The sequence below is a fragment of the Sturnira hondurensis genome, unplaced genomic scaffold, assembly GCF_014824575.4.
Source record: "Sturnira hondurensis isolate 20B ecotype Veracruz unplaced genomic scaffold, ASM1482457v3 Scaffold0006805, whole genome shotgun sequence".
NCBI classification, from domain to species: domain Eukaryota; kingdom Metazoa; phylum Chordata; class Mammalia; order Chiroptera; family Phyllostomidae; genus Sturnira; species Sturnira hondurensis.
This window is the reverse complement of record NW_028079436.1, coordinates 464,658-490,599: the sequence shown is the minus strand read 5'-3', so window position 1 is coordinate 490,599 and position 25,942 is coordinate 464,658. Positions and strand designations below refer to the sequence as shown.

General features: G+C 58.6%; 1 protein-coding gene across 3 annotated transcripts in view; it reads left to right on the top strand.

The window, feature by feature from the left end:
- Positions 1-25,942, top strand: part of TCF7 (transcription factor 7) — a 30,113-nt gene that overhangs the window by 3,950 nt on the left and 221 nt on the right. For 2 of the 3 annotated variants that reach the window (XM_037050460.1, XM_037050461.1), the window contains exons 4-10: positions 18,159-18,270; positions 19,022-19,109; positions 20,538-20,630; positions 21,849-21,968; positions 22,445-22,607; positions 22,718-22,825; positions 23,373-23,421. In XM_037050460.1, coding sequence (XP_036906355.1) covers positions 18,159-18,270; positions 19,022-19,109; positions 20,538-20,630; positions 21,849-21,968; positions 22,445-22,607; positions 22,718-22,825; positions 23,373-23,421 — 733 coding nt within the window. The remainder of the gene's footprint in view (positions 1-18,158; positions 18,271-19,021; positions 19,110-20,537; positions 20,631-21,848; positions 21,969-22,444; positions 22,608-22,717; positions 22,826-23,372; positions 23,422-25,942) is intronic. The other variant, XM_037050462.1, reaches the window with a different exon arrangement.

The window sequence follows — 25,942 nt, the reverse complement described above, 5'->3', positions numbered from 1 at the left end:
TCCTGTGGGCATGCAGGCAGCTGTTGGCCGAGGGCAGAGGGCAGTAGCCGCTCCTCCTGGCTCCTTCTGTCAGTTGTGTTTTCCCTGCTCTGAGACCTGGGGCTGGGGGTGCGGTGGGGGGCAGGGAGTTGGTCATCGGCCAGACTTTGAGGGGCTCTAGGCTGAGTGAGGCATCATTCCTTAGGGGAGCCCAGGCTCTTGAATGTGGGGGCCGATGAACTGGTGCAAATCCTCGAACTGGTGCAAATCCTCGTCTCGAGAGGAACATGGCACCTCATTGCTCTTTCGGACCCTTTCCATGGGCTCCACTTGGAAACCTGTGGCCTGGAAGGCTGCCGAGCCTCTCACCGTTTGTTTTTAACTTTTTTTATTAAAAACATTTTTTATCCTCACCCGAGGGTAGGTTTCCGTTGATTTTTAGAGTGAGAGGAAGGGCGGGGGTGGGGAGAGAAGCATCGATGTAAAAGAGAAAAACATCAGTTGGCTGCCTCCTGTCTGGGCCTGGACCAGAGGTGGGACCCACAACCTAGGTGTGTGCCCTGGCTGGGGATTGAACCCGCAACCTTTTGGTTATGGGATGATGGCTCTAACCAACTGAGCCACCTGGCCTAGGTGAGCCTTTGTCGCCGTTTAGATGAAAGGTCCAGAGCAAGCAAATCTGCAGGGACAGACAGTGAATGAGTGGCCATCAGGGCCTGGGAGAGGAGGTCTGTGGGAATGACTCTGAAGGGATTGGTCCTTGTGGGGATGTGTCTGTTCTGGAGTTAGTGGGGACAGTCGTAGACCCCCTTGAATATACTAAAAGCCACTGAATTGCATGCATTATAATGAAGAATTTTATGGTACATGAATTACATTTCCATACAGGAAAGAAAAAGTGAGGCTTTGGCTCCGGTAGGGCCTTGGTACTCTTCGCCTGTGTCTGAGCACCGCAGCTTTGCCGCACCTGGGCGTGCCCTGAGCCGGGGGTGCAGGGGCAGCAGCTCCAGGTGGAGGAGCCCCATTGAGGTGATGGGCTCCTGCAGGGGCTCCTGGCTGGAGGTTCACGTTTCCTGACTCCAAGGTCTGAGGTTCAGGTGAGGGCTGTGCAGACAAGCCCTGGGGGAGCAGGAGGTGAGGATGTGAGCAAGACTTGAGCTGAGGAAGGAAGTGCTGCTGACACATGGCCAGCCTATCCACGGGAGCTCTGCAGAGATGCACCCACCCAGCCCTGCACACCCCTCAGACAGAGCACGGGGCCTTGTGAAGGAGGGTTACTGGTGGGTGCTTGATCACCAGCTCTGGTTGGAGAGAAGCCTGTTAGAAGGGAGGCTGGTACCAGGCTGGGCATCTAGATGGACCAGAACCAGCATCTGCCTCTGGGAGTGCCTGGCTGAGGACCCCCGCCTGGCCGGAGGAATCTTGTCACGAAAGGCCCAGCTGGGGACATGCTGGCCAGAGCTGGCTCAGGGGGAGGGTCTGCTGAGCAGCTTCCCAAAAAGGCACGGTTGTCTGACAGGTGAAGACGGGACTGGCAGGCAACTGGGCTCCCCTCCAAACACCCCAAAGTTTCAATTCTCCATTCCGTGGCCACCGTCAAGCCCAAGCATCCCCATCCTGCATGGAGGGTGGCACAACAGCCTGCTCCAGGGTCCCCCTGCCCCCACCCCAGCGCCTACTCTAACCCCCACTCCAGGCTCCACCGAGCAGCCAAAGGGGCCCTTTAAAAACAAATCAGATGCCATCTCACCTGATCAAACCCTCCAGGGGCTTCCCATGGCTCCTGAGGGGAGTGCAAACCACCCCTGCAGCCTGAGTGCCTCAGGGGGCCAGCACCTCTGACCGCCTGTCTTGTCGGCACCGTACTCTTCTCCCCAGATAGCAGCCACCTCCGTGTCACGATAGGAAAGCCCAGCAAGACTCTTTCCCACCTCAGGACCTTTGCACTTGTCCCCTTGGCTTGGAATTCTTTCCCTGACACAGCCACCACCCTCTCACTGCTCATTCCGGGCTTAATTCAGAGGCCCTTAGAGAGACCCTCCAGCCGTCCAGCTGGTGGCCTCCGTCACAACCCTGGGCTCTGGCTGCCCTGCCCACCCTCCTGGCTCTGCCCTCAGGCCGAGGTGGCTGGCCCTGCCTTGTGATGCACCTGCCATGCTTAGACTGAAGAAAGCCCATGTGCCCCACGTGTCCCAGCCTTGGTGTCACCTGCACAGTGGGCATGGTGAGCCCTCTTCCCAGCATTGGCATAAAGACAGGGGGCAGAGGTGCCCAGGAAAGTGCTGGTGTGGCCTGGGTTACGCATGACCAATGCTGTGTCCCCTGCTGTTGTGACTCCGAGGCAGGCCCGTGTGGACTCCCATCTGGAGGGCTATATCTCCACTCTGAGCTATAGATGCCTGGGGATCTGAACCCGGGGGCCCAGCCCAAGGGTGGGGACCCTGGTTCACAGGCCCCTCCTCACTGCCCTGCCTTACCAGGGGTTCTTGGAAGCGATACTCCTGGGGCCATTCAGTTTACTCTGAGAACCCTCCCCCACCACCCCAAAGATTTGTCTGACAGAGGTCGCCTTCCCCAGCCAGATACAACCCCCACACACAGGGTGATAGGGGCTTAAGCTGTTGTATAAGGGAAGAAAAGGGAAGAGGTCCACATGGTCTTTAGCTTCCGCACCCTCCTCGGGCCTTTCCTCACATGGGGACCCACCTGCAGCCCCATGCCTTGCCCTGACCCTTCTCTCTGTGTGGGGGTGCATGTTGGCAGGCCCCCAACAGTGCTTGTGCACAGCATCTTTTCTTTGTTGATCTCTCGTGCTGACTACCCCTCGTGGGCTGCCTTCTGTACTAGTGAGAACGGCGCTCTGCACAAATCACTCCTTAATTGCCATTTTGCAAATTTTCCTGGAGCACAGCGTTCAAGGGGAAATATGGACCAAGGGGGCGGAGGATCCGGCATTGGCTTTGCTGTGGCCCCAGCTCACTTCAGGGTCCTTGCAGGCCCGAGTGTGCATGGCTAACGCAGGTGTTTCTCTTTTGTCATTCATTTTGTAGGTTTGTGGTGGGCATCAGGGTTTAGAAGTTATTTTGACTTGCATTTTTTCCCCCGAGGTATTTGGAAAGCCTGCTGCCCAACCCCCACCCCCAGCCTTTCCCAAGGTCAGACTTCCTTTTCTGGGTGCCCCCTTGACACCTTGCAGAGCCAGGAAGGTCCATCTTGCAGACCCTGCCCCCCCTGTCTTCAGGGGCCGCTATGTTAGGGCTGCCCTCTAGCTCTGCTGGGGGTGGGGGCTGTCGGAGGGCCCTGGATAGGTGGCCAGGACCCAGGTGTTTCTTCCTGGAGCCCTACTGTGGTTGCACCAAGCCAGTTTCCACAGTCAGCAGGTGGGGACATTCGTGCCAGTTCCGCCCACCTCCCCAGGTGCCCGGAGACTCAGGTGTGAGTGGCCTTGAAGGGGGTCTCGGTGGTCCCCTCCCAGAGGCTGCAGGCAGCCCATGCCCTCCTGGGTCTTCTGACACCCCACCCCCTGGGGCTGCAGGGAAGCAGGCTTAGCTGAGCTGTCAGAACGGGCTCCAGGGCCACTGGCTTCAGGTCACAGAACTGCCCAGGTGAGACCAGGTCAGGGCGGGCACAGAGCCACATAGAGGGGCCTCCTCAGGCGGCTGTGGTCTTGAAGACACACAGTCACACTCCCTCGTACCTTGTGACTGGCTGCTTCCTGCCACTATGTACAAACAAGACACGTTGGAGGAAACAGGTGTTTTATCAGGTCACAGGGCCCCCGCCCCCAACGGTACAGTGCCTGAATCCTGGGGTAGCGACCCTCCTTCTGCAGGTGGGGACAATAAGACCGGATCAGGGGAGGGACTGGTCTAAGGCCCCTTAGGAGGGTGGAAGGGGAAGGCACTGAGTCTGGGAGATCTACCCTCAGACACATCTGCCACATCTTGGCTGAGTGGCCCTGGGTAAGTTACTTCACTCCTCCGGATCTTAGTTTCCTCATCTAAAATCGAGGACAAGGAGGGTTCTGCCTCCAAGGGTTACTGTGGAATGGATTGAGAGTGGGTGTGAGATCCCCAGCACATAGTAGGTGCTTCATGAGTGGAAGCCACTGTGGAAGGGCTTGTTAACACTGTGTGAATGGCCCTGAAGCTGAGACTGGACTGGAGCGTGTGATGCTGTCCCTCGGCTGAGCTCCCCCAGGCAGTACGAGGACAACTGTTCTGCCCACCTGGCCCTTAGGCCCTCAGCTGGCCCCTGACACAGTGCCCACTGGATCTGGAATCCTGGGCCCAGACCCCTGCTGGCATTTTCTGAGCCCCACCCTCCCCGACGTGTGTGCTTGGCCTTGGCTCAGCACTGAGAGGGCAGCTGCCTTTGCCCCCCCAGAGCTGAGTCCTGGCGAGGCAGAGGGCCTCCCTGGGGCTCATAATCAGCTTTGAGGTCCTGCCCACACTGGATAAAGGGCACTGAGGAGGGACAGAGGCCAGTGGGGTAGCCAGGAAGGGTTCCAGCTGGCCAGGAACTTGCATGGGTGAGTGGGGGAATACCGTAAGTGGGAGAGACAGCTTGAGGAGAGGGGCGAGGTGGAAATCAGTACCTTCCTGGTCGCTGGGAGGGCGACCCGAAGCCCAAGTCTGACATGGCCATGCGGTGGGGCTGGAGGAGAAGGGCCAACACAGATGGCCTAGCCTGCAACCTTGGAGCCCAGGCCATACTGGTTCCAGAGCCTGGGAATGGCTGGTGGGCACGTAGGGGGCATGGCAGCACAAAGGGCAGGGTGGTGGCCACCAGCAGATGGTGTGAGTTGTGTGGGGAGGGCGAGGCACTCAGAGCCTGCAGCTGGCACAGGGTGGGCGCTGGTGGGCACAGGACGACTGCAGCAGGAGCAAGGCCTGGAGCAGCCCGGGCGTGCTGGCGCGTGCAAGGAAATCTCCACGTGGTGTCCTTGTAGCTGACTCTCCGTTTCTCCAGGGTTATGAGCCCGGGGTTGTGTCCCCCGCTTACTTAGGGGAGCTGAACCCCAGAGGTCAGGGCCCTCTGGGGTTCAGCCAGGGTGTGCAGAGCACCTCTCTGGTCAGCATCGTCTCTAGCAGGACTCTGAGAATGGCAGGGGGCAGTTCTCTGAGAAGCCAGGACATGGCTGGCTTCTTCCTTGGGGCAGTTTGTCGCCTCAGCTCACAGACCTGTGATGCTTGGCATTGGGAACTGGGTGCTGCCTCCCTCCCTTAAAAGGTGTGGCCAACACCCCCCTTTGCATGCAAGAAATCACAGGTGCAGCCCGGTGGGTTTGTCCCCGTCAGAGGATTTGGCCCCTTCTGGTTCCGCTGGAACATGAGCTCCCCGGGCTCAGTTCCCCAGTGGATGAGGAGACTGCCCCTTGCTGGACGGGGGCCCTGGCCTTGGGTGGGGCTGAGCTGGGCATGAGTGTGGCCCCCTGGGGAGGCTGCCTGTGGAGCCTGTCCCACCCCGGAGACTGCCTGCCTGCCTGGGCCGTGTCAGCAGACACGGCTGTAGAGCCCAGAGGGGAACCGTGACATAGCCTGCATGCAGGCCGGGGTCGACGTCCACAGCTGTAGCTCCCCGGAGATCAGAGGGAGTGGACGCTCTGCCAAATAAGTCCCCCTATGCCCCCCTCATTTCTCGCATCAAAACAATGAACCCCTGTCTGCAAGCACAGGGGTTGTCTGGGCCCCACTATCTGCTTCCGAACGATCAGTGGGTGTGTGGCTGTAGCTGCAGGCGTGGACGGCCCCAGGGAGCAGTGGGCCCTGGGGTTTGCACAGTTAGGGCTGCACGCTGGAGCTGGCGTGTCCAGGGGTGGCAACAGCCCCCTCCTATACAGACCCGTTTGCCTGTGAGCCAGGGGCCTGTGATGGGTAGTAGAGACCAGGGGACCAGGACCCCCTTCTCTCCTGGCTGTATGACCCCAAACACATCTGTTAACCTCTCTAGGTCTGTTTCCTTCTCTAAAATGGGGGCAGAGACCCCTGGCCCTGGAGGATGTCTGAGGTTCAGAGTGCTGGCTGGAGAGGCGGGCTGCCTGGGTGGGCCTCGGGTGGGGCTTGCTGGGCCCCCCAGGGGCTATGCCAGGGTCGGCCTGGCCATCAGACAGGAAGGGGTCCTGAGGGGAGAGGGACAGGTGACGGGAGTCCCGGCTCAGGGTGTTCTGACTAACTCTGACCTGGCTCTGGTGGCGGCAGGCGCAGCCTCCTGGTCTGTGGGCCGCCATCTGAAACGCATTACCGATGCTTTGTAAACTCCACAACACTCGGCCACATGAAAGCCTGGGAGCTAAAAATAGCCACTCCCAGAAGACGCCCCGCATTGGTGAGGCTCAGCTGACCTCTGCACGAACACCCACCACCAGGCTGCCTCCCTTGCCAGGGAGCCCCGTCGGGCAGGGCCACACCCACCCATGCTCCCAGCGTGGGCAGCCGCTGCCTGGGGCCACTTTATCTGGGCACAGATCTCACCCAGCTGGTCAAAGCTTCAGGCCCCAAGGCCTCACTCAGGGCAAACGTCTGGAGGAGTCAGGCGGACACAGTGGAGGGTGTGTTGGTGGCCCTAAGAACCCATCCCTAGCACTGTACGTGTCGGGGACGTCCACAGGGAAGCTCGTGGGAGAGGCATCGGAACCCACTCACGGTTGAGGACAGGGGCTCCTGTGGAGAGGAGCACAGAAAAGGGGCCCTGGCCCCTGTCAGATGGCGGACAGGAGGCCCCTGGCTGACATGCTGGGACGAGGGGGCTGGGGCCCGCCCAGCTTCCCGTGGGGTCGCTAAAGGGCCTGCTGCAGCAGGAGGGGCGGGCGGACAGCTGTGGGTCTCAGGGCCGCTGGGCTTGACTCTGCCCTGCGTTCTGTGGGTTCCCTTTCCCAATGGTCTCCATGACCAACTGCAAACCACTCTTTTCCCTAAAAATAAACACGCTTATGGGATTGGGGGAAGCTTTGTAGCTATCAGAGGAAATAATAGGGTGTTTAAGAAAATTACATTGCGTTTTAAATAACCAGCATGAAAGTCATTAAGTTTGAAGTTTCATTCAAATCAGATGGCTCTGTGGCTGGCCCAGTGGCCAGGCAGGCAGAGGGTGGGTGGGCCCTCTGGGACCCACGGGGCAGCCTGGGGAGGGCTTCGCCGCAGCAGCAGTGAGGTCTCTGGCGGGTGCAGCCGGGGGTCCAGGCGGCGTGGCCACCACCCCGGAGCTTGCTGGCAGGCTTTAAGTCGGCATGCAGCCTGGGAGCCACCCAGCTGTGGTGGCAACCCCACGGGTGGGGCTGGGGTGACCACAGTCCGCAGGGTGTGGGGACAGATGAAGCTAGGATTGCTTAGGCCACAAATGTCGATGGCTTTGTGGGAGCCAACTCCCGAGTTGGGAGTTTCAGGGATGATAGTTTGGATCAAAAAGGGCCAGAGAGAACCTAAGAGGCCAGGGCCACATCTGTCGTCTTCAGCGATGGAATTTTCATGCCCAACATGATGCATGGCGCACAGTAGGTGCTCAGTAAACAGTTGTTGAGCAATAATGCCAGGACTGTGCCAGGAGCTTTTAATCCCAATATCAAGATCTTTACAAGAAGCTTAAGAAAGTAGGTACTGTTACTGCTCCTGTTTTGCAGATGGGCAAGCTGAGTCCCAGAGAGGTTAAGAATGTGCTAGGACCTTGCAGAGCCAGCACTTGGGCTCGTGTCTGTTTTCTCTCAAAGCCCATGCTCCCCGCTGCCCTGCCCCTTTGCTCTTGAATGTGTGGAGATGGGGCATTGCAGCCTGAGAAGCTGAGTGTTTGCTCTGCTCCTGTTGGGTTCATGAGCTGGATTCTGCTGGATTCCTCTGGCCCCAAAGAAGGATCTGGCCTTTGCCACCCCTGCTGCATGGGACCTCACAGCTCTGGGCCTGGGCCCAGGCTGGACCCTTCTCTCCCCGGATGGAGGCTTGGCAAGGGCCGGACTCCCAGGGCCAGAGGGGCTGCATTTCTTGATTGGAGGCAGAAGCCTGGGGGTTGCACAGTAAATGCTCCCTGGAAGAGGGTTTACAGGTGACACCAAAGAGTGACTTGGGTTCAGTGCATGACGCGAGGACAGGTCCTGGCTCAGCTTGGAGCTTGCTGTTGGGCCTCTGTGGGCCCAGGCGCCCTCCTCTGTGCGGTCCAGGGCTGGGCTGAAGGGTTTCCTGGACTCTGAGTCACTGAGAATTGTCGGATGAGGACGCTGAGGGTGTCCCTGAGTATGCCCCCACCCCCAGTGGGAAAGCTGCTTGGGAACTGGAGCCAACTGCCAGCCCTACTGGGGCATTCAGAGAGCAGTTTCTTCTCTGCCGCCCGCCTCCTGGCCCTGGTGGCCCAAGGCCAGTCAGGGGCTCAGCAGTCTGGCCCGAGAGCAACCCGGCCACAGCCCAAAGGAAACAGAGGGCCAGCAGCCCCGGCCCACGCAAAGGACAGCTTTCCTGAAAAGCCCTGGTCCAGGGACGTGTTTGCTTTCGTCATTATTAGCTCAGTCCTGACATCAGCACAGTGAGGTGTGGACAAGCTCCCTGAGGCCTAGGGGTACCTGCACCTTAAGTGCTGGAGGAGGGGTTTGGACCTATCCCGTGCAGGTCCCCCAAGCCTCAAGGGGCACCTACCCCTGCAGTCACTGCCCTTAACCACCACGCTTCCTTGCCTCTTGGACAACCTATCTCTCCACTCATTTTGAAAAGTTGGATTTTATAGATCCAGCTGCGTCCACTTGGTGCCGTCTCACCCTCCCCACTCCTCACCCTGGGAATGTGGCCTTTCACCTTCTCGCAGATATTTTTATACGGCTCCATGCAGGTGTGTGTCTGTAAGCTGTTTGGTGTGGTTCAGGACCCCTAACTTAGCCTCGTGAGGGAGCTCCACTGCGAGAGGCTTCTGTGGCAGCTGGCGGCCCTGCCCTCCTCCCCCACTGACGCTGCGCACAAGGGTCCAGGTGGCAGGAGCACACAGGGGCCTGGAGCCTCCATCAGGTCCTTCCACTCCTTGCTTTCTTTCCCATGGGATGAACCTCGAGACTGAGTCCAGGCAGTGCCTCATGGGCCCTTAACTGGCAGGAACTACCAGGGGTGAGACTTGAGTGAGCTCTCTGCCTACGCCCCGAGGCAGGACCGTCTTCCTGGGGCTGGCGCAGGCCAGGCAGTGCCGACACCCCGTCTTGTCCTTTTTCCTCAGGAGCTGGCTGGGACGAATCTGAGGCTGGGGTGATATCTCCGCGTCCCTGCCTCCCACCCTCAAACCATTGCTGACACTGGCCTCCACGGGTCCGGGCCCGGCTGTCCCTGCCAGGCAGCCCTTCCCCTGGACAAGTCCTGTAGAGAGCCCCCCAGCTGCCCATGGCTGTTCCACCCGCCTTGCAAGTGGGGGGAAAGCACAGGCCGGACCCTGTGGGAGGAGAACCTCTGGTTTCCTGTAGTCATTTATGACAGAACCAAAGTCATCTCAAAGACGGGGCTCAGAGTGGGTCAGAGCCATGCTGCCAGTCACTTTGTTCTAAGAAAAAATCTTGGCAAGGTGTTGCTGGCAAGATTGGTGGTCCCGGCTCCCCGGTGGACTGGAGACCCAGCATTGAGGGGAGGGGAATCTGGGTCTACTGGCTCCTTGGTCCCCATGCTGGCACACCGCCAGCCAGCCCTGGGGGTCCGTCACCAGGGGATAAAAAAGATCTTTGGCCTAGAGTCCCAAAAGACTGGATTCAAACCCAGACCTGTCACTGCTGGCCGAGACCTCGGGCAAGTCCTTTAACTTCTCCAGACCTCCCTCTCCTCTTCCACAGAGGGGCGGAGAAGCCTGGTGGGGTCCTGGTGGGGGCAGAGCTGTGCACGTGGTGCCGTAGGCCCACAGCAGCAGGGGCTGCTGTCTCTACACCTGCACCTCTGCTGCTTCCACCTGCCTTCCCACAGAGCCTTACGGCTTTGCTCCCAGGGGCACAAACTCCGGGGGCTCCTCCAGCACCCCCTTCCGCAGAGCCTCGCCTTCCCTACAGCCAAAGACCGGCTAAGCTCCAAGGCTGTGTCCTGGCCCAGGCTCTCAGATAGCTGGGCTCCACATGAGCAGCCCCCTGGGGAGAGGGGGCCACCTAGCCATGGGGCTGCTGCAGAATCCCCAGGTTGTATGTCGGTAGCACCAACCGGCAGCTCTGCTGCAGCAGCTCCCGGAAGCTTGTATTTTCCTCTAAAAACATCCTGTCCTGAGGGGCGTTCACCTCAAAGAGGAGGAAGGAAAACACAGACGAATGCATAGAAACCACTGGAGGCCGTGGGCCAGGCCACTAGGCTCAGCGAGGCTTAGCTAGCTCTGAGGGTGACTTGGGGTGGGGCTGGGTTTAGAGCAGGCCTGTGGTTTGCCAGGGCTGCATGCAGGGGCTCCCGCCCTCACCTCTGCTCGGGAAGGCCTGTTATCTGATGTAGAGGCCAGGCAGCTGGTGGACTGGCCACACGCACCTGGCAGGGCTCTTTGCAGCCATGGCAACAGCCCTGTGCTGGCAGGCAGGACCAAAGCCTCTGGTCCAGGAGGGTGTGGCCCTGCCAAACCCCAGCCCTCCAGCACGGCCATGGCCCCATGTTCTGGGGTGGGCGTCTGGCACAAGGCATCCAACATGCTGTGAGAGGGAGCTCTCGGCCGTCCTCTGAAGAGCACCATGTCCTGGGCAGCGGGGCTCAGCGTGGGTGCTGGGGGTGGAAGGGCACGAGCCCAGCTTAGGGTATATCTGCAGGGGTAGGGCCTGCAGGAGCCCACACTGAAGCCCATTTGTATGCAAGCAAGTCTCCTCTGGGAGATTCTGGGGGGGCCTGCTTCCCTCTTGTGGAAGTTCACTTTTATGGTCCCAGGCCTTGGGGGAGCGTCCCACTCAGTAATTGGCCAGCCTCCTTAGCACTTAAGCACCACTGGTGCTGAACAGTGGACGCTAGCTCCAGACACCAAGGCCGAGGAGCTGTGGGGCTGCCCGAAGGGTCCTTGAGCCAGGACAGGAGCCTGAAGGAACTGACCGGTGTGCAGGGCCAGCATGTGGATGGAGCCTGGCTCGGAGCTGACAGGCCTGGCTCCTGGCAACGTGGGGAAAGTGAGGAGTAAAGGGGGGCTTGAGCAGGGTCGCTGTGTGGGTGGCATCGGGGAGCTGGGCCAAGGACCTGAAACCCAGGCTGCACTGTGCTCCCCCAAGCCATGTGTCCTGGCATGGGCCTGGTTGCCTGTCCAGAGGACGGGGTACTTTGTCTAATGCATACAAAGGTGCCATTTGAACGAGCAGTGGCCCCGACTTTGTCTGGTCATCCTTGACTTCCAGAGGTAGGTACTGCAGGCAGGCAGAAGGCAGGGTAGGAGGAGGCTTGGGGTCCTAGGTGCCAGGCAGGATGTCCCTGACTCTGAGCAGTGGCTTTGGCTCCCCCCAGCCTCCTGTGTGCTTCCATGACCCTATGGCCAGCCTTAGCCAGGTGCTCTGTCCAGTGCCACCACATTTTCTCTAAATATGGGCTGTCTGGGCAGGCCCCGCCTACCCACACTGCTAGGGATGTAACAGAAATAGTGCAGGGTGCAACCTCAGACCTCAGCGAGGGCAGGGAGACAGAAGGGGACACGACGTCGGGCCAGGGCTACAGTTGGCAGGCCTTCGGGGCGGGGGTGGGGGTGCTTCTGCTCAAACAGGGAGGGTGGGAAAGGCTTCCAGGAAGAAGTCTCATTTGTGATGGCGCCTGAAGGGTGGATAGGAGTTGGGAGAGCTCTGCAAGCAGAGGGGACAGCATGGCCGTCAGGGCTGGCAGCCCTCCGTGGCTCGTGCCTGTGGGAGGTGGCGAGGCTGAGTGGCTGTCTGGCATCGCCGAGGACAGAGAGCCCATGGAGGCGCCCCTGGCACAGACCTGATGGGGGCTGTGCGGCTACAGGCAACTTTCTCAAACAGGTGCTGCCTGCCCAGATTGGTCCTCCCACGTGACGTGTATCATGCTCTTTCACCTCTGTGCCTTGGTGGAGAGAACAGTGATCATCAAAAGGCCCACCTTTCGTCTGGTCAGGCCCTGCCCCAGAAGGAACAGAGGCCCACGGTGTGGGTCTGCCACTCCTGGGGGCTTGTCCCCAAGAGCCTCTCCCTCACTCCAGAGCAGGGTTGGAAACCCCCAGGGGCCAGGAGCTGAGAGACAGACAGGTCAGCTTCTGGCAGGTGAGTGCGGGCGGCAGGCAGTAGTGCTCCAGCGCTGGGGGTTCTGCAGGCCTTCGTTCGACAAGTCCAGGGTCTGTCTCAGGACCTGGACCGGCAGAGATGACCGATTCTGCCAGTCCCTCCAGGATTCACAGGCTGACCTCTGCACCCGGTGGGCATCTCTGTCTGCTAGGCCGATGGAACCCAACCCAGGTCATGGTCCTTTCCAAGGAACTGACCCTTAGACTGAGGTCAGCACGAGGAGCCAGTCTGGCAAGGAGCTGGAGGAAGCGTGGGAGGCTGTGAGGGGATGGTGCTTGGGTGGGCAAGGCGCTGGGAGGGAGCTGGGCCCGTGGCTAGAGAGCCGGCCCGCGTGGTTGGGCCGCTGTGAGCAGGGCAGAGGGGGGCTAGGGTGCTGGGGGCCGTGTCTGGTGGTCATTGGGAAGGAGACAGGCAGGCAGGGGGTGTGGCCAGAACACCAGTAATGGGGGCCCAGACCTGCTGGAACATTTTTAGGGTCAGGGAAGCCCTGGCTGTGGTAGCTCTGACCCGCCAGGCTGGAGAGGGAGAGAGTGGCTGCAGGACGGGGACCCCCTCCCTGCTGCCCTTGTCCTGTCCTGGCCATGGCGACTGACCACAGAGCCTTTGCAGCAGGGGTGGAATCCCAGCTCTGCCTCTGATTAGCTATGTGACCTTGACCTATAGATCCTCTCTATGCCTGACTTTCCTCATCTATGGAATGGGCATAGTGATTGTTCCTACGTCACAGGTTTGTTTTAGGAGTGGGAGTTGAACTCTCTAAGGTGCTCAGAGCTACGCCTAGTACAATGAGCTGTTGTTAACAGACGCTGTTCCCTCAGCCTGGCACTTAGTAGGAGCTCAGTCTGGAAATGCATACTGATCGAGTGTGTCTGCCAATAGCAACCAACTGAGAATCCTGGTGTGTGTGTTGGTGGAAGCTAGGGGGTGGGTGCCTCTCCGGGAACAGTCCCCTGCCCCAGGGAGGCCTTCTTGGGAGGGCCTGGTCAAGCCCCACATGCTCCCCCAACCCCAGTCTTGAGGCCAGAGGAAGCGGCAACTTTCTTCTCTGGGAAAGTGTTGTGGGGCTCAGGTGCTTGGGGGTTTTCAGAGTCAACCGTCAGAGGCGAGGGAGTTTCTCCGCCAGCAGTGGCAAGGGCTCTCAGGGCGCAGTGAGCAGACCGCTGCGGTCTGCAGGGAAAATGCCGACGGTGTTTATTTTTCACCTGAGCCTGCAGGAAGTTGTGGGGGGGCTCTGAGGAGGGGAAGGGGGGCAGCCCAGCCAGGCCCAAGCTCAACCTCAGGGCAGAGCAGACCTGCCTCGGGAGTCCCTCCACCTGCCCAGCCCTGCCCTTGGGCCGCTGCCTGGCTGTAGCCTGCTCTGGAGGAGGCATGCCAGGGCACCGCAGTGAGGAGTTTCCAGCCATGGGCCAATGGGAATATCCCAAAAGGACAAGGAGCACCTCTGGGATGGTAGATTTTGAGTGTGGCATGGGAAGAGCAGTAAGAGCCTTGTAGCAGGTTCTGGCTTCTGGCCCCTGGCCCCAGGCTCTGAGTCCTGGACCGATCCTGGAGTCGGGAGCGGGGAGGGGGCAGAGATTCTGGGGGATGCTGCAGGCAAAGGCAAAGAGCAGGAGTCCTGGTCAAGGCGTATGGACTGCTGTTGAGTCTTTTATTCATTTACACGCCCCACCATGCTGTGAGCACTTAATGAGTATCCAACTCTGTGCTCAACACTCTGCCTTCAGAGGTAAGAAGGGTGGGGTTGAGCCCTGGCTAAGGTGGTTCAGTGGGTTGGGACCAGCCTGCAAACCGAGGGGTTGCCGGTTCGATTCCCAGTCAGGGCACGTGCCTGGGTTGTGGGCCTAGTCCCCAGCAGGGGGCGCATGAGAGGCAACCACACATTGATGTTTCACTTTGTTTCTTTCTCCCTCCCTTCCCCTCTCTCTAAAAATAAATAAATAAAATTTAAAGAAAGAAAGAAAGAAATGCTCACAGCCTGGTGGGGAGAATCAACCCAAGCCTCCTGACCTTGGAGGCTGGGCAGTCACCATCGGAGGAAAGAGTAGAGGGGCGCTGCCATCACTGGGTCCCCCATGCACACACCAGGCCTCAGACAACCCCACCTTGTTGTCTGGGCAGACTGGCCCTGGGAAAGCTTTGTGCTGAGGCCGTGGAGCAGGACGTTCCACTGGCTGACGGGGGTGTGGGGCACTGGGCCCTGTGCCAGCTACTTCCCCCTGGCTACCACCACCAGGCATGGAAGGGGCTGGAAAGTGAGGCTGAAGGGCAGCCAGCACGGATGTGGGAAAGACTGGCCAGGTCCTCAATGCCATGCCCTGCCCTGCCGCCCTGGCCACCTCAGGGCCTCCAGCTGCCAGCAGGCTCTCTGCTCCCCACTGCCCACCTGGCACCTCTCCTGTGCTTTGGCTGCAGACTCCTGTTTAATGAGGCTTTTCCCCAGTTCCCAGCGAAGGCTGGTAGACAGGGTGAACCCTTTGTCCACCGGGCAACGCCTCACGCCCCACCCCGCTGGCCATCACCCACATACCTGCTGGGCTGGAGGCTGGAGGCCAAGCTGAATCCTGCGGTTTCCCAGGCCTGGCCGAGGAGGGTCACCTCTAGCCCTCCTGGGGGAGGGGGGATCCAGCTGAGAAACCACTGAGGAGCCAACACCTGCACCCTCCCCCTGCCCTGCTCCAGGCAGTGGGGCTCTGGGACTGTCTTCCTGCAGCTGGCACCATGGACCCCAGGCTCTGCTGCTGAGGTTTCTTGGGGCCAGAGGCACTCACCTGGCAGCCAGGCGTATGGCCCTGAGGGCCACGGTGCCAGAGCCGGGCTGAGTGCAAGGGTCTTCTCCAAAGCAAGAGCTGAGGTCAACAGTCCCCTGTGGCCCAGACGGACCTGTGGAGGGTGTCAATGCCACCTGGTGGACCAGGGCTGCAGGCCTGTGGCCCTCAGGCAGTGAGGGTCCTCAGTCCCAGGTTCCTGAGGCAGAGGACCCTGAGGCTCAGTCACCCTGGCTGCCACGAAGCCTGCTCATGGCTGACACTGTCCTAGGAACCTATGGATAAAAAGCCTCCAGAGGCTTCCAGGAAGCTTCCCACCTGCGTGGGCCCTCAGCTCCTGTTCCCAAAAGTTCTAGGAGATGAAGCAGGACCATTGCATCTGCAACCAGTGAGGTAGCCAGGGCTGGCATACTCATTCTTATTTTACAAGGGGCAGACTGTCCCAGGGTCCCACGGTGGAAAGGTCAGCGAGCCTACAGCTGGGCTTTCCAGCTCACTTCTCATCACGGCTCACTCGAAATCATCGCTGGAGTAACTGCAGAGGGAGGGTGGGGGCCTGGGCCTGTGGAGCTTTGGAGGCCCAGGTGAAGGCAGGTGGAGGCTGGAGGCAGGGGAGTGTGGGGACCTGGTTTGGGGGGCTGGCTGGGGGCGGGAGGTGGCTGCAGTCATCCAGAGAAACGTGGCTGTGGCTTGGACTGGGTGGGGGGACCAGGAGGGAGGGGAAGTGGTTGGACTCTAGGTGTATTCTGAGAACAGGGCCACTAGGACTTGCTGACAGAGTGGATGTGGGGTGTGAGGAGAAAGAAGAGGCAAGGATGACTCCAAGCTGTGTGGTCTGAGCAACCAGGAGAAGGGGCTGCCACTCATTGAGGCAGATGCAGGGGAGCTTCCGTTCAGGCGGAAGGCAGAGGTTCTGCCTTGGCCATCCTGAGTCGGGGCAGCGTTTTAGACCTCGGACTGACGTCCATGAGTGAGCCTCTGGAGAGGGGAGTTCCTAGGAGAGGTGGGCACTGGAGACACACACATGGAGCCATCAGATGAAGGTCCATAAAGCCAGGAGCCCTGAGGATGACACCCTGGGTGGGAGTGAGGGAGACAGAGCCGGGGGCCAAGGCCTGGTTGGTGCATGGAGAGGGCGAGGAGACGGAAGCAAGGCTGAGAAGGAGTAGCCCGTGAGGACCGAGGAACATCGGTGAGTGTGGCGTTCTGGAAGCCTAGCAAAGAAACCATTTCAAGGAGGAAGGAGAAAATGGTCGTGTCTGCTGCTGCCGAGAGGTCAGGTCATGTGAAGACTGAGAACTGACCACTGAGTTCAGCAGCGTGGAAATCATGGAGACCTTGACAAGAGAAAGCCTGCCAGTGGCACACGAGCCCTCTAGCTCACCCAGGAAGCCTGGCCTCGGAACAGCAACGGGGGTCACAGCACCAAGGCCCGGGGATGGCAGGGTTGTCGCCCTTCCACACCAGTGGTGCTGCCAGTGGGCCGCCTGGCATGCCTGTGTCTCAGCCAGCCCCCCACCTGGCGTCCTCAGGCCGAGTGTGTGGCCTTTGGGCGGCCCAGCAGCAGAGGGTGAGGGAAGCGCGGTGAGGGGCTCTGGATGGACAGAGGGCTTTCTGCGTGCCCCTTCCTCGTCACCCGACACTGAGTCGTTGAGCTCTTGGGTGTTGTCTGGTTTGCTCCTCGCACCTCACAGCCCTCTGAGCATCTCCGTCTTGTAAGGAAGTGGATACTCAGATACTGCAGTGAGTTCTTGGAGAGCACTCATGTCAGAACTAGGGTCTGCACCTGGCCGGCCCGCGGCTCCTCAAGTTCGCAGCAGAGAGCCCTCCAAGGGGCTGCAAAGGGAAGCTCACCTGCCCAAGGAGGCCAGGCGGGCGCTGGCCAGAGGGGAGGTATCAGGCTCAGGGAGGGGCTGTGGTGCCACATGCACTCCAGTTGCAGAGGAGCAGCCACCACTGCTGGGGTCAGTCCCTGTCTGCCCGAGGACAAGAGGAAGGCTGATCAGCCCTGTTTGTCAGGCTGCTCCCCCAATCCCTGAGGGGAAGGTACAGCCGGTAGCCCAGCTTCAAGCTCCCCTGGGGCAGGTTGTGGGAGCCCGTGCCCACCTGGTAGCCTCACCTTTTGGCCATCTGCAGTTCATACTCTCCCTTCTCTGTAGCCTCACCCTGGACCCCCAGCAGCCAGTGCTGAGGGACCTGTGCCAGGCCTCCTCACCATGAGCTTCCCTAACCTGTCCCCAGACCTGGGGACAAGGGACCATGGACCCCAGCCATTACAGGACAGAAAACTAAAGCCCAGAGATGTTGCGGAGTCTGGTTAAACCCAGCGAGTGGGAAATTGCACCCACAGGGTGGGAAGGAGCCCAGGCAACGACCTCTCACTACCGTCTCACCCCGGAGAGGTCACTCATCTATGCTCAGCCAGCGGCGCCCGCGCCATTGGACTTAGTGAGTGGGAGTCAAGCCTCAGTGCAGACGTCTCCAGGGCCACACAGATGTGCCCTGAGGACAGGCAGAGCTGGGCTTTGGCCCTGAGCAGCAACTCCCTGTGCCTGGGTCCCATGGGGAGCCCCCTTCTCAGCCTGAGTCACCTCATGACACACCCGTGTGACTGGTGTGAAAAGTAAGAGTCCTGTGGTGCTGAGGAAACAGGAAGTGTGGGGTTCGGTGGGTTGGCCCTGGAGGGAGCCTGGCCCCACCTGGCCCCTCCCCTGAGTTAGAGGGTAGAGGGGGGCTCTCTTCTGTGTCCCCAAATTCTTTTAAGTCTGAGGTGGAACAGGGGGTCAGACTCAGGACCCCTAGTCTGGGGGCTGCAGGAAAGCAAGCTCCTAGGGCAGGGCAGGTCCTCTGACCTTGTCCTGATGTATATGGGGCTCTGAGCAAGTCAGAGGGCCTCTGAGACCCTGGGGGGCCTCTGAAGCCCAGAAGCAGGAAGAATCCCCCAGATGGGGAGGTGTGCCTCCTGGGACTGAGTGCACAGAAAGACCAAGAGGCTCTCTGGGAGGTGCAACTGACGGCTAGGGCCAAGCCTGGGGGTGGGGGCAGAAGGGCTGGACCACTGGATACAGCCTGGTTTGAGTGGTGCCCCCTCCTGTGAGTCTGTGGTTTTGACCTCCCCCCATTTACTGCCCACACACACAGCTAATCGGGGCTCTGCCTGCAGAGCCCAACGCCCGTGCCTCTCTCCCTCAGGTCTTTCCCCACATTCACCCGTCCTCCTCATTTTTCAGCACAACAAGACCAGCCAGCCCGCCCATGGCGTCCCCCAGCTCTCCCCTCTCTACGAACACTTCAGCAGCCCACACCCCACACCTGCACCAGCTGACATCAACCAGAAGCAAGGTACAGACCTGGGGTGGGGAGGGGCCCAATGAGACAGGTGGCTGGCCCTTTTTACAACTGGAGAACATCGGGCTCTGCAAAATCAGGACCCCCTCACCCCCTGCAAAGTTCCAGAGCCTGGATCAGGGGGCCTGGGGGATACCAGAGGGTTGGGGGAGGCGGTGCCTGGTGGAAATCTGAAGGCTTCAGGTCGAGGTGGGAACCTCCCAGTGCAGTATGAGAACAGGCGTCTGTGTGAAGCTGATAACTATAAAACTTGTAGGCTTTCCCTCCCCCAGTGAGAAAATGGAAAGTGGTGGTTGTGATGGCTGATTCACCTCGGCCTCAGGCAAAGTCATTCTGAAATCAGCCAGTCGACTGTGGGAAACCTGCTGACTCAAAGGGGGGTGAGGGGTGGTTTGGAACTCTGGCTCCACAGGCTAGGTTCCCCCAGACTAGGGGCCCCGGCAGAGAGGCTCCAGTTGCAGACTGGTGGTGGTGAGGCTTGGTGTCCCATTCTGGAATGGCTCCAACTCTGCCAGTGGCCAGCCAGTGTCCTTGGGCACATCCCCCGCCTCCTCCGCCCTGGGCTCCCTAGCCTGCGGGTGAAGCACTGCTGCCGTGCAAGGGCAGTCCTGAATGAAGCCGGATGCCTGGCACTCTCGCAAGGAGGGTGGGATCTCAGAGGCCCCCCATAGGAGGCTCCAGGGTGCAGGAACCAGCTAAAGGGGCTTCCGAGTCAGGCTACTCACTTGGCCCCTCTCCACTGCAGTTCACAGGCCTCTGCAGACCTCTGACCTCTCTGGCTTCTACTCTCTGACCTCAGGCAGCATGGGGCAGCTCCCCCACACTGTGAGCTGGTGAGTGTGGGCCCAATGGGAAAGGGGCACCTTCTGCTGACTGGACCCAAACTTGCCCTTGTTTTCCTTCTCCATCCTGTGCTGAGCACCATCGACATCTCTGTATAGGTACCAGGGCTGGCCAGCAGCTCTAACCATTCCCCTGGTAGCCTAGCATTCTCCCTTCAGGAAGACAGGAGACTAGGCTGTGGTCTCAGCCCTGTTGCCCTTGAACTCTGCTTCAGTGTCTGAGACTTGAATGAGAGAACCCTGGGCTGCTTTGGGGCCATATGAGTGAGGAAGAAAAGGGAGGCCTGAGCAGGTAGTAAGAAGAAGAATGGCCATAGTGAGGCTGTTGCTTCTTGGCCGCCTGGTGGACAGGATACTTCCCACTTGCCTCAATGCCTGCTGCTGGCTGGTCACTTCCTTGGCTGAGCAGCTTGAGGGGCAGGGTCTCTTCCTTGCCCCTCTGGTGGCTACTTGAGCCCAAGCCCCTAGCCATGAAAAGCTGGCCTGGCCCAACTACGTCCGCAGGCCCAACTGTGGGCCAAAGGGCCTGTCTTCAGTTGGAGTTGGTCGAGCAGGCTAACTGGCCCTTGTCAGCCACTGCAGTGTGAGACTTGAGCAGGTCTCAGCCTCTCTGGCCTGGGGCAGTCACTTCACAGCAGGAAAGCCTGGCTTCCCCAGAGGGCAGGGTAGGCCAGAGGCCCAGCCTAGGAGACTGCCTGTCTCTTTCCACTGGCCCTTTACTCATGCATCCCTCTATGTCTAGATTCTCTTTGAACAAAGCTCCACTCTGAAAACAAACCAGGGCTACTCCCACAAGTGCCCCCAGGTTTGAGGTGTGCCAGGCAAGGATCTGGGCACCAGAGCAGCACTGCTGACGCTGGCTGATCCTAAGGCCCCCACCCTCGCAGAACTGTCTGTGCCACCCAGACAAGGGGCCAGCCAGTGGCAAGCTGCTGTTAGCGGGGCTTTGACTAGGGACTGTAGGAACCCAGGGGGCACCTCATCTGGCTTGGGATCCCAAGGGTTTTGGGGAGAGAGGGTCATTTAGGATGGCCAGGGGCTGACGTAGGCAAAGTGGGACTGGAGCACAAGCCTGATGATATAATTAGAGAGTGCAAAGGCCCTAGGGCAGGTATCAACTCTACTGACAGGGACATTTCATTTCAGGAGGCAAGGCTGGAGGGGACCTGGGGGCCCAATTGAGCCGGCTCCTGGGAGAGAGTGGCCATTTCTACCCCTGAGGCAGCAGTACAAGCCTGTAGAGGGAAATAGGTGCAGCATAGGTTGCCCTCTGGTGGCAGATGCTTCAAACACACTGGAGTGGTCTAAGCACAAACTGATTTGCCTCACAATCTAGGGCCAGGCTGGAGCGTAGAGGGAAGTCCTTCCTCACTTATGGCCAGTAGCAAGACTGCTAACAGCTGTCTCTCCCAACCACAGGCCCAGCCCTCCTCTCTACCCCCTGTCCCCTTCCTGCGGATATAGACAGCACTTCCCTGCCCCCACTGCAGCCCCTGGCGCCCCCTACCCCAGGTGAGTCCCCTACCCTGCAGCCAGGCTCCTGCTTCCTTGTTGCCCAGGCTTCAGTGCCCACACAAGGCCATGCCCAGGTCACTGCTTGCCCTGTGCTAGTCGTTTGTCCATCCGTCTGTTTGTCATTCTGCAGCCTCTTGCTGCCCTGTGCCTGAGAATGAAGCCAGTGGGACTGCAAAAGGCCTATAAGCCCAGGCCAAACTACAACAGAGCACCCCAGAGCAGCCAGGGACAGTGCATACACACGAGTGCTCGTGCTCCTGCCTCTGTGCATGCGAGTCAGCCCGTGTGCGGGCACTCATCGCTGTTCCGCAGCCCTGCTGAGGGGAGGGCTGGTTCGGACTTTCCCGGGCATTCCCTGAGCTCCGCCCAAGCTGAGGCAGCATTTTTACATGTCTCCAAGCTCTGGCCCGCTTAGGGACTCCACACCTGTTCAAGCAGCAAGGGGCAGAGTGGTATCCATAGGACAGAAAATGAAGTGGGAGGTGTGTGTGTGTGTCCCTTTACTTAGCATATATCTTTCACTGAGGGAGTCAGCAAAGTATGGAAGAAGGAATTCATCAGACTTTTCCAGCGCTGTGCAGCTCACTGGGTAGGAGCACCAGCAGTTGAATGCAATGTGGGTGTTGGGGGGGGCCCAAGGAGACCCCAGCCAGACCTGCTGTGTCACAGAGCTTCTTGAAAAGGGTTAAGATCTCCTGAGTGAGGGGGGACAAAGGGAACAACAGTAGCTGGGGATGGCTGGGGCGGGAAGTGATGGGAAACGGGAAAAGATGGGGCTCAAATGTCAGCAGAGATGGTCATCACGGCTCTGGGCAGTGGGAGAATTTCAGCAAGAGCAGCCAGGAGCCCTCAGGTGCTATTAAAAGGTTGTGTGGAGAGAGTCCTAGAGGAGTCCCATCAGAAAGGTGAGGAAGCCCCCAAGGCAGTCACAGGCTCATGAGGCTGAGCTGGAGAGGGCAGGAGGTGATAAGGGGTGAGAGTCAAAAGCTACTTTAGGCCTTAATTTAGTCATCACCTAAATGATGTATAAGTAGATTTTTGCAGTATTGTCTGTGTAATGTGTTGGGAGCAGATATTTGTGTCAGTGTTTGTATGTGGGCTAGTGGGGCTGGGGTATCTGTTCACCTGTCCTTGTTCACTATGCAGGGCCTCCGTGTGTCCCAAGATCTGGCCTATGCACACCTGGCTCAGAGTTAACTCTCTTCCTGCTTCTAGGTTCACCCACCCATCCCTGATGCTAGGTTCTGGCGTACCTGGTCACCCAGCAGCCATTCCTCACCCAGCCATTGTGCCTGCCTCAGGAAAGCAGGAACTGCAGCCCTATGATCGCAGCCTGTGAGTGAAAAGGCACACAGTGGGGAGGGGGGAGGGAAGCAGGTAAGCAGACCCCAGGCTCCCATCTGTCTGTCGGCCGGGATACACATTTCTTCTACTAGGCTGAAGACCTGCTGCCTGGAAGCTCTGAGGACTACCAGAGAAGGCCTCTGGCCAAACTGGATTTTGCCACTGACCACTGTTGTTTTGAGCTTCAGAAGCAGGAGGGAGTAGGGGGAGTAGGAAACCAAGATTTAGTTTAAGCCAAGATGGGAGTGGCTGAGAAATCCTTATTCATTCTTTTCTTACTTAGTTGCAATATCCCTGTAAGGAACTAACTCTGCTCAGCAATTTTGGAGAAGCTTAAAAAAAAAGATTCCATTTACAAAAGCCAAAGTCCATGCCCTTACCACATGCACTGGATATAGTAGAGGAGGGTGGTAGCATTAGGTGGGCATTGCGGGGGCTCCCAAGTGATCTGGGTGTACATCCCTCAGGAAGACGCAGGCAGAATCCAAGGCAGAGAAGGAAACCAAGAAGCCAACCATCAAGAAGCCACTCAACGCCTTTATGCTGTACATGAAGGAGATGAGAGCCAAGGTCATTGCAGAGTGCACACTCAAGGAGAGTGCTGCCATCAACCAGATCCTGGGCCGCAGGGTGAGGCCATGGGCAGGGGGGCTGGCAGGGGTGGCCCCTGACCACCTTCACCCTCATGCAGCCTGCTCACTTCCTGATGCACTCCCTCCACACCCCCTACCCCTCTGCAGTGGCACGCACTGTCACGAGAAGAGCAGGCCAAGTATTACGAGTTGGCCCGCAAGGAGAGGCAGTTGCACATGCAGCTATATCCAGGCTGGTCAGCGCGGGACAACTACGTGAGTGGCCAACAACACACAGTAGGGATGGGTCGGGGAACCTTTCAGATTCCATGCCCCACAGCAGTCTCAGCAAGGAAAGCAGGACTACTGTCCAGAAGGCACAGAGGAGGGGAGGTGGTAGGCTGGAGGGGTCTGAGGCCTCCCACAGCTAGCTCAGAAGAGGGTCAGGCAAGGGGAGCTGCCGATAAAGGCAGGCCCAGGTCCTTTTTCCACCCAGGATCTACCCCCACTTCATGCAGAGCTATTGCTCTATATTTGATTTGGGTTCATAAGCAGAAGGGAGGAAGGGGCCTGGAAGTTACCTCTTCCATTCAAAATGGAGACCAGTGTGGGAAAGAGGAGGAGCCCCTGATTGTCTCATGGTTTACCCAGCAAGAACTGCAGTCAAGAAATGCTAGGGTCCCCGGGTAGAGAGTCTGTGCCTGGAGTCCAGTGTGCCAGTGGCAGCCAGGCTGGCCAGCTGACTGCAGCTATCCCAGCCACTCTCACTGGGGTTAGTGGCCCCCTCCTAGATCTGATGATTCTCTCCCTTTGTTTCCTGCAGGGGAAGAAGAAGAGGCGGTCCAGGGAAAAGCATCAAGAATCCAACACAGGTGAGACCTTCCCTCAGCAGTAGTGAGGCTCCTCTCCAGGTCCCCACCTGACAAGCATCACTAGTCTGGCATAGAGGTGGGGGCCGAGTACTCAGCCACCAACCTTCAGTGCCTGGGCCCTGGGCTCTCTGGAAACACGGCCTGCACCTGGCAAGTCAGATCCCCACTTGAGGAACAGCTATACTAAGTCCTAGGGAAGACCAGCAGAAGCCAGTTCACATAGCCATGGTGTGCAGGCCCACCATGTTTGCTACCCTGCTGTGCTCACAGCTCACTTCTGCCAGGGGAAGTACGTGAGGAACTAACTGTACGATCCACGCTAAACCCAACACTGCATCCTGGGGGTTCGGAGGTGGACAGCCTGCTGTCTGCACAGAGACTGAGCCAGACTCCATGCCTATACCTATGGTCACACAGCCTCCTGGCTGGTGCCTGGCAATTTACCCCTGCCCACCATTTTTCATGGCAGTGCTATGTAGAGGACCGAGGGAGCCCACACTCTGCTGCAAGTGTCCTTCCTGTGGGTGGATTCCTGTCGCAACTCTGATCCCCATTCATGAATGACTTTTTCAGTTGTGCTGCTCCCCCACACTCCACCTGGGGCAGGGCAGGCTTCAGCCCTTTTTCTGAGGCTGAAAAATGGGTTTGCATCTGGAAAAGTATGTAGAGTAGGTTTAAGCACAGAGGGTATGGGTTAGGCAGATAGGGTGTTGGCAAAAGTGGGGTGGGGGGTAAATTGGCAGGGAATTCAGGGATGGAGACAGACCTAAAGCAGAGGAGGGTAGATCTGGATCTCCAAGAGCCTCCCTTGGTTCCTTCACAGCTCTTATGCTGCAGGGAGCCCCATGAGCCAGAGAAGCCAACATGATAGGATTCTTTCTTTCCCACCATTCTTTGCACTGCCTCTTCTGCCCCACTGGGTGCCGTGCACACCTTTCCTAATACATTGGCTGAGCTCTAGGGCTTCCCACTGGGGCCGGCTGTGCCATGGAGAGGCCCTCTGCCTTTTGGGGCTATGGGGTACCTGTGACTGGCTAACACTGTTGTTACCTCTTCTTTCTGGGCCCTGCTCTGCCCTGCTGCCTGCCTGCTCGCCCTCTGCCCTGCTCTGCCCCTCTGGCATGGCTGTGAGCAGACCCTGGCTCGCCTAAGAAATGCCGTGCTCGCTTTGGCCTCAACCAGCAGACGGATTGGTGTGGTCCGTGCAGGTGGGTTTGTCCCCACCACCACCCTCCCTTTGCTTCAAGCTGCTTCCTTGACTCTGCATATGTTCTGCTGGGCTTATAGCCTTCCTTTGCCCACCCCTACACCCCAACCCCCTAAGATACTTGCAGATTGTGGAGCCCATGCCTCCTAAGAATAGGAGGGAACACTGAACAGTCTGTAGGGAAAATCACTTCCATTTTCCCAAGTGGAAGGAGGGGAAGAGACAATGTTCTAGAAGGGAAGGGAAGGCAGGCTCAAGAAGGTAGTTCTGATGCCTACAGTCCTCAGGTAATGATGGTTTGGTGCTAACCAGGCTTAGCTAGTCCTCAGTAGCTAAATAACACCATTCAGGTGGCCTTAGCCCCTGGTCCCAGGCCTGAAAGTCATAATGGCCAACCAGTTCCATCACTTCAAGTTGGGATCCCTGCCTGAGCCCTTAAAGCTAAGGGGAAAAAAGATGACTATAGTAGAAAATACCATGAACAACCTGGAGGCCAAGTGGCAAAGTAGAGACCAGAGGGCTGGAGAGGAAGGGAGAGAGGAGCAGGCCTTGTAGCAACAACTCTGTTCTACCACACAACAGAAAAATGCTTGTGTGTGTGAAAAGAATATTTACCAAGTGGCTAAAAGTTGCTTTATTCAGGTTCACACCAGACCTCATAGGGCTGGGGCTGAGGCTACTCCAGACAGCTAGTTCACTGACTCTTGAGTAATGTCTGTCCAGCCCCTCAGGTGGGCTGCCCTCCATGCTCCCTACCCAAGGGCAAAAAGGAATCAGGGGGAATATGTATATGTAGCTATGAGTACATGGTGGGAGGCAACCCTATCCTCACAGGAGGCCCTCGTTCTACCCATCCTACACTACTCAGAGACAGACTGTCCCAGAGAACTCAAGATGGTTAGAATGGATGAGAAGAATCACTGTCCTTTTTTCTTCCCCTTCTCTGCCACTAACCTAGCTTTGAGCACTGGGATTGTTCAGCCCAAGAAGTGACAAGCATTGCAGCGCCCTTGCCTTAATGCAGATGTGAACCCACAGAAACACATGAAACAGGCTCAAAGGCCCAGACTAGGATATGGCTCCCCTGGAAAACAAAGACAGCCCACAGGCCCCAGCTACAAAAGTTCCTGTGCCACCATGTGGCTGTCCTGGGAAATGCACCTGTCCCAGGTCTGGCCAGGCCCAGCACAGTAGCAGAGCTGATTCAGTTCTGAAGACATAAACACGTCACCCAGGTCCTGGGGAGAGGGGACAAGAGGTCAGCTAGGCCTGTGCAAATACAGCATTTTTTGGTTGTGGTGTATGACTATGAAT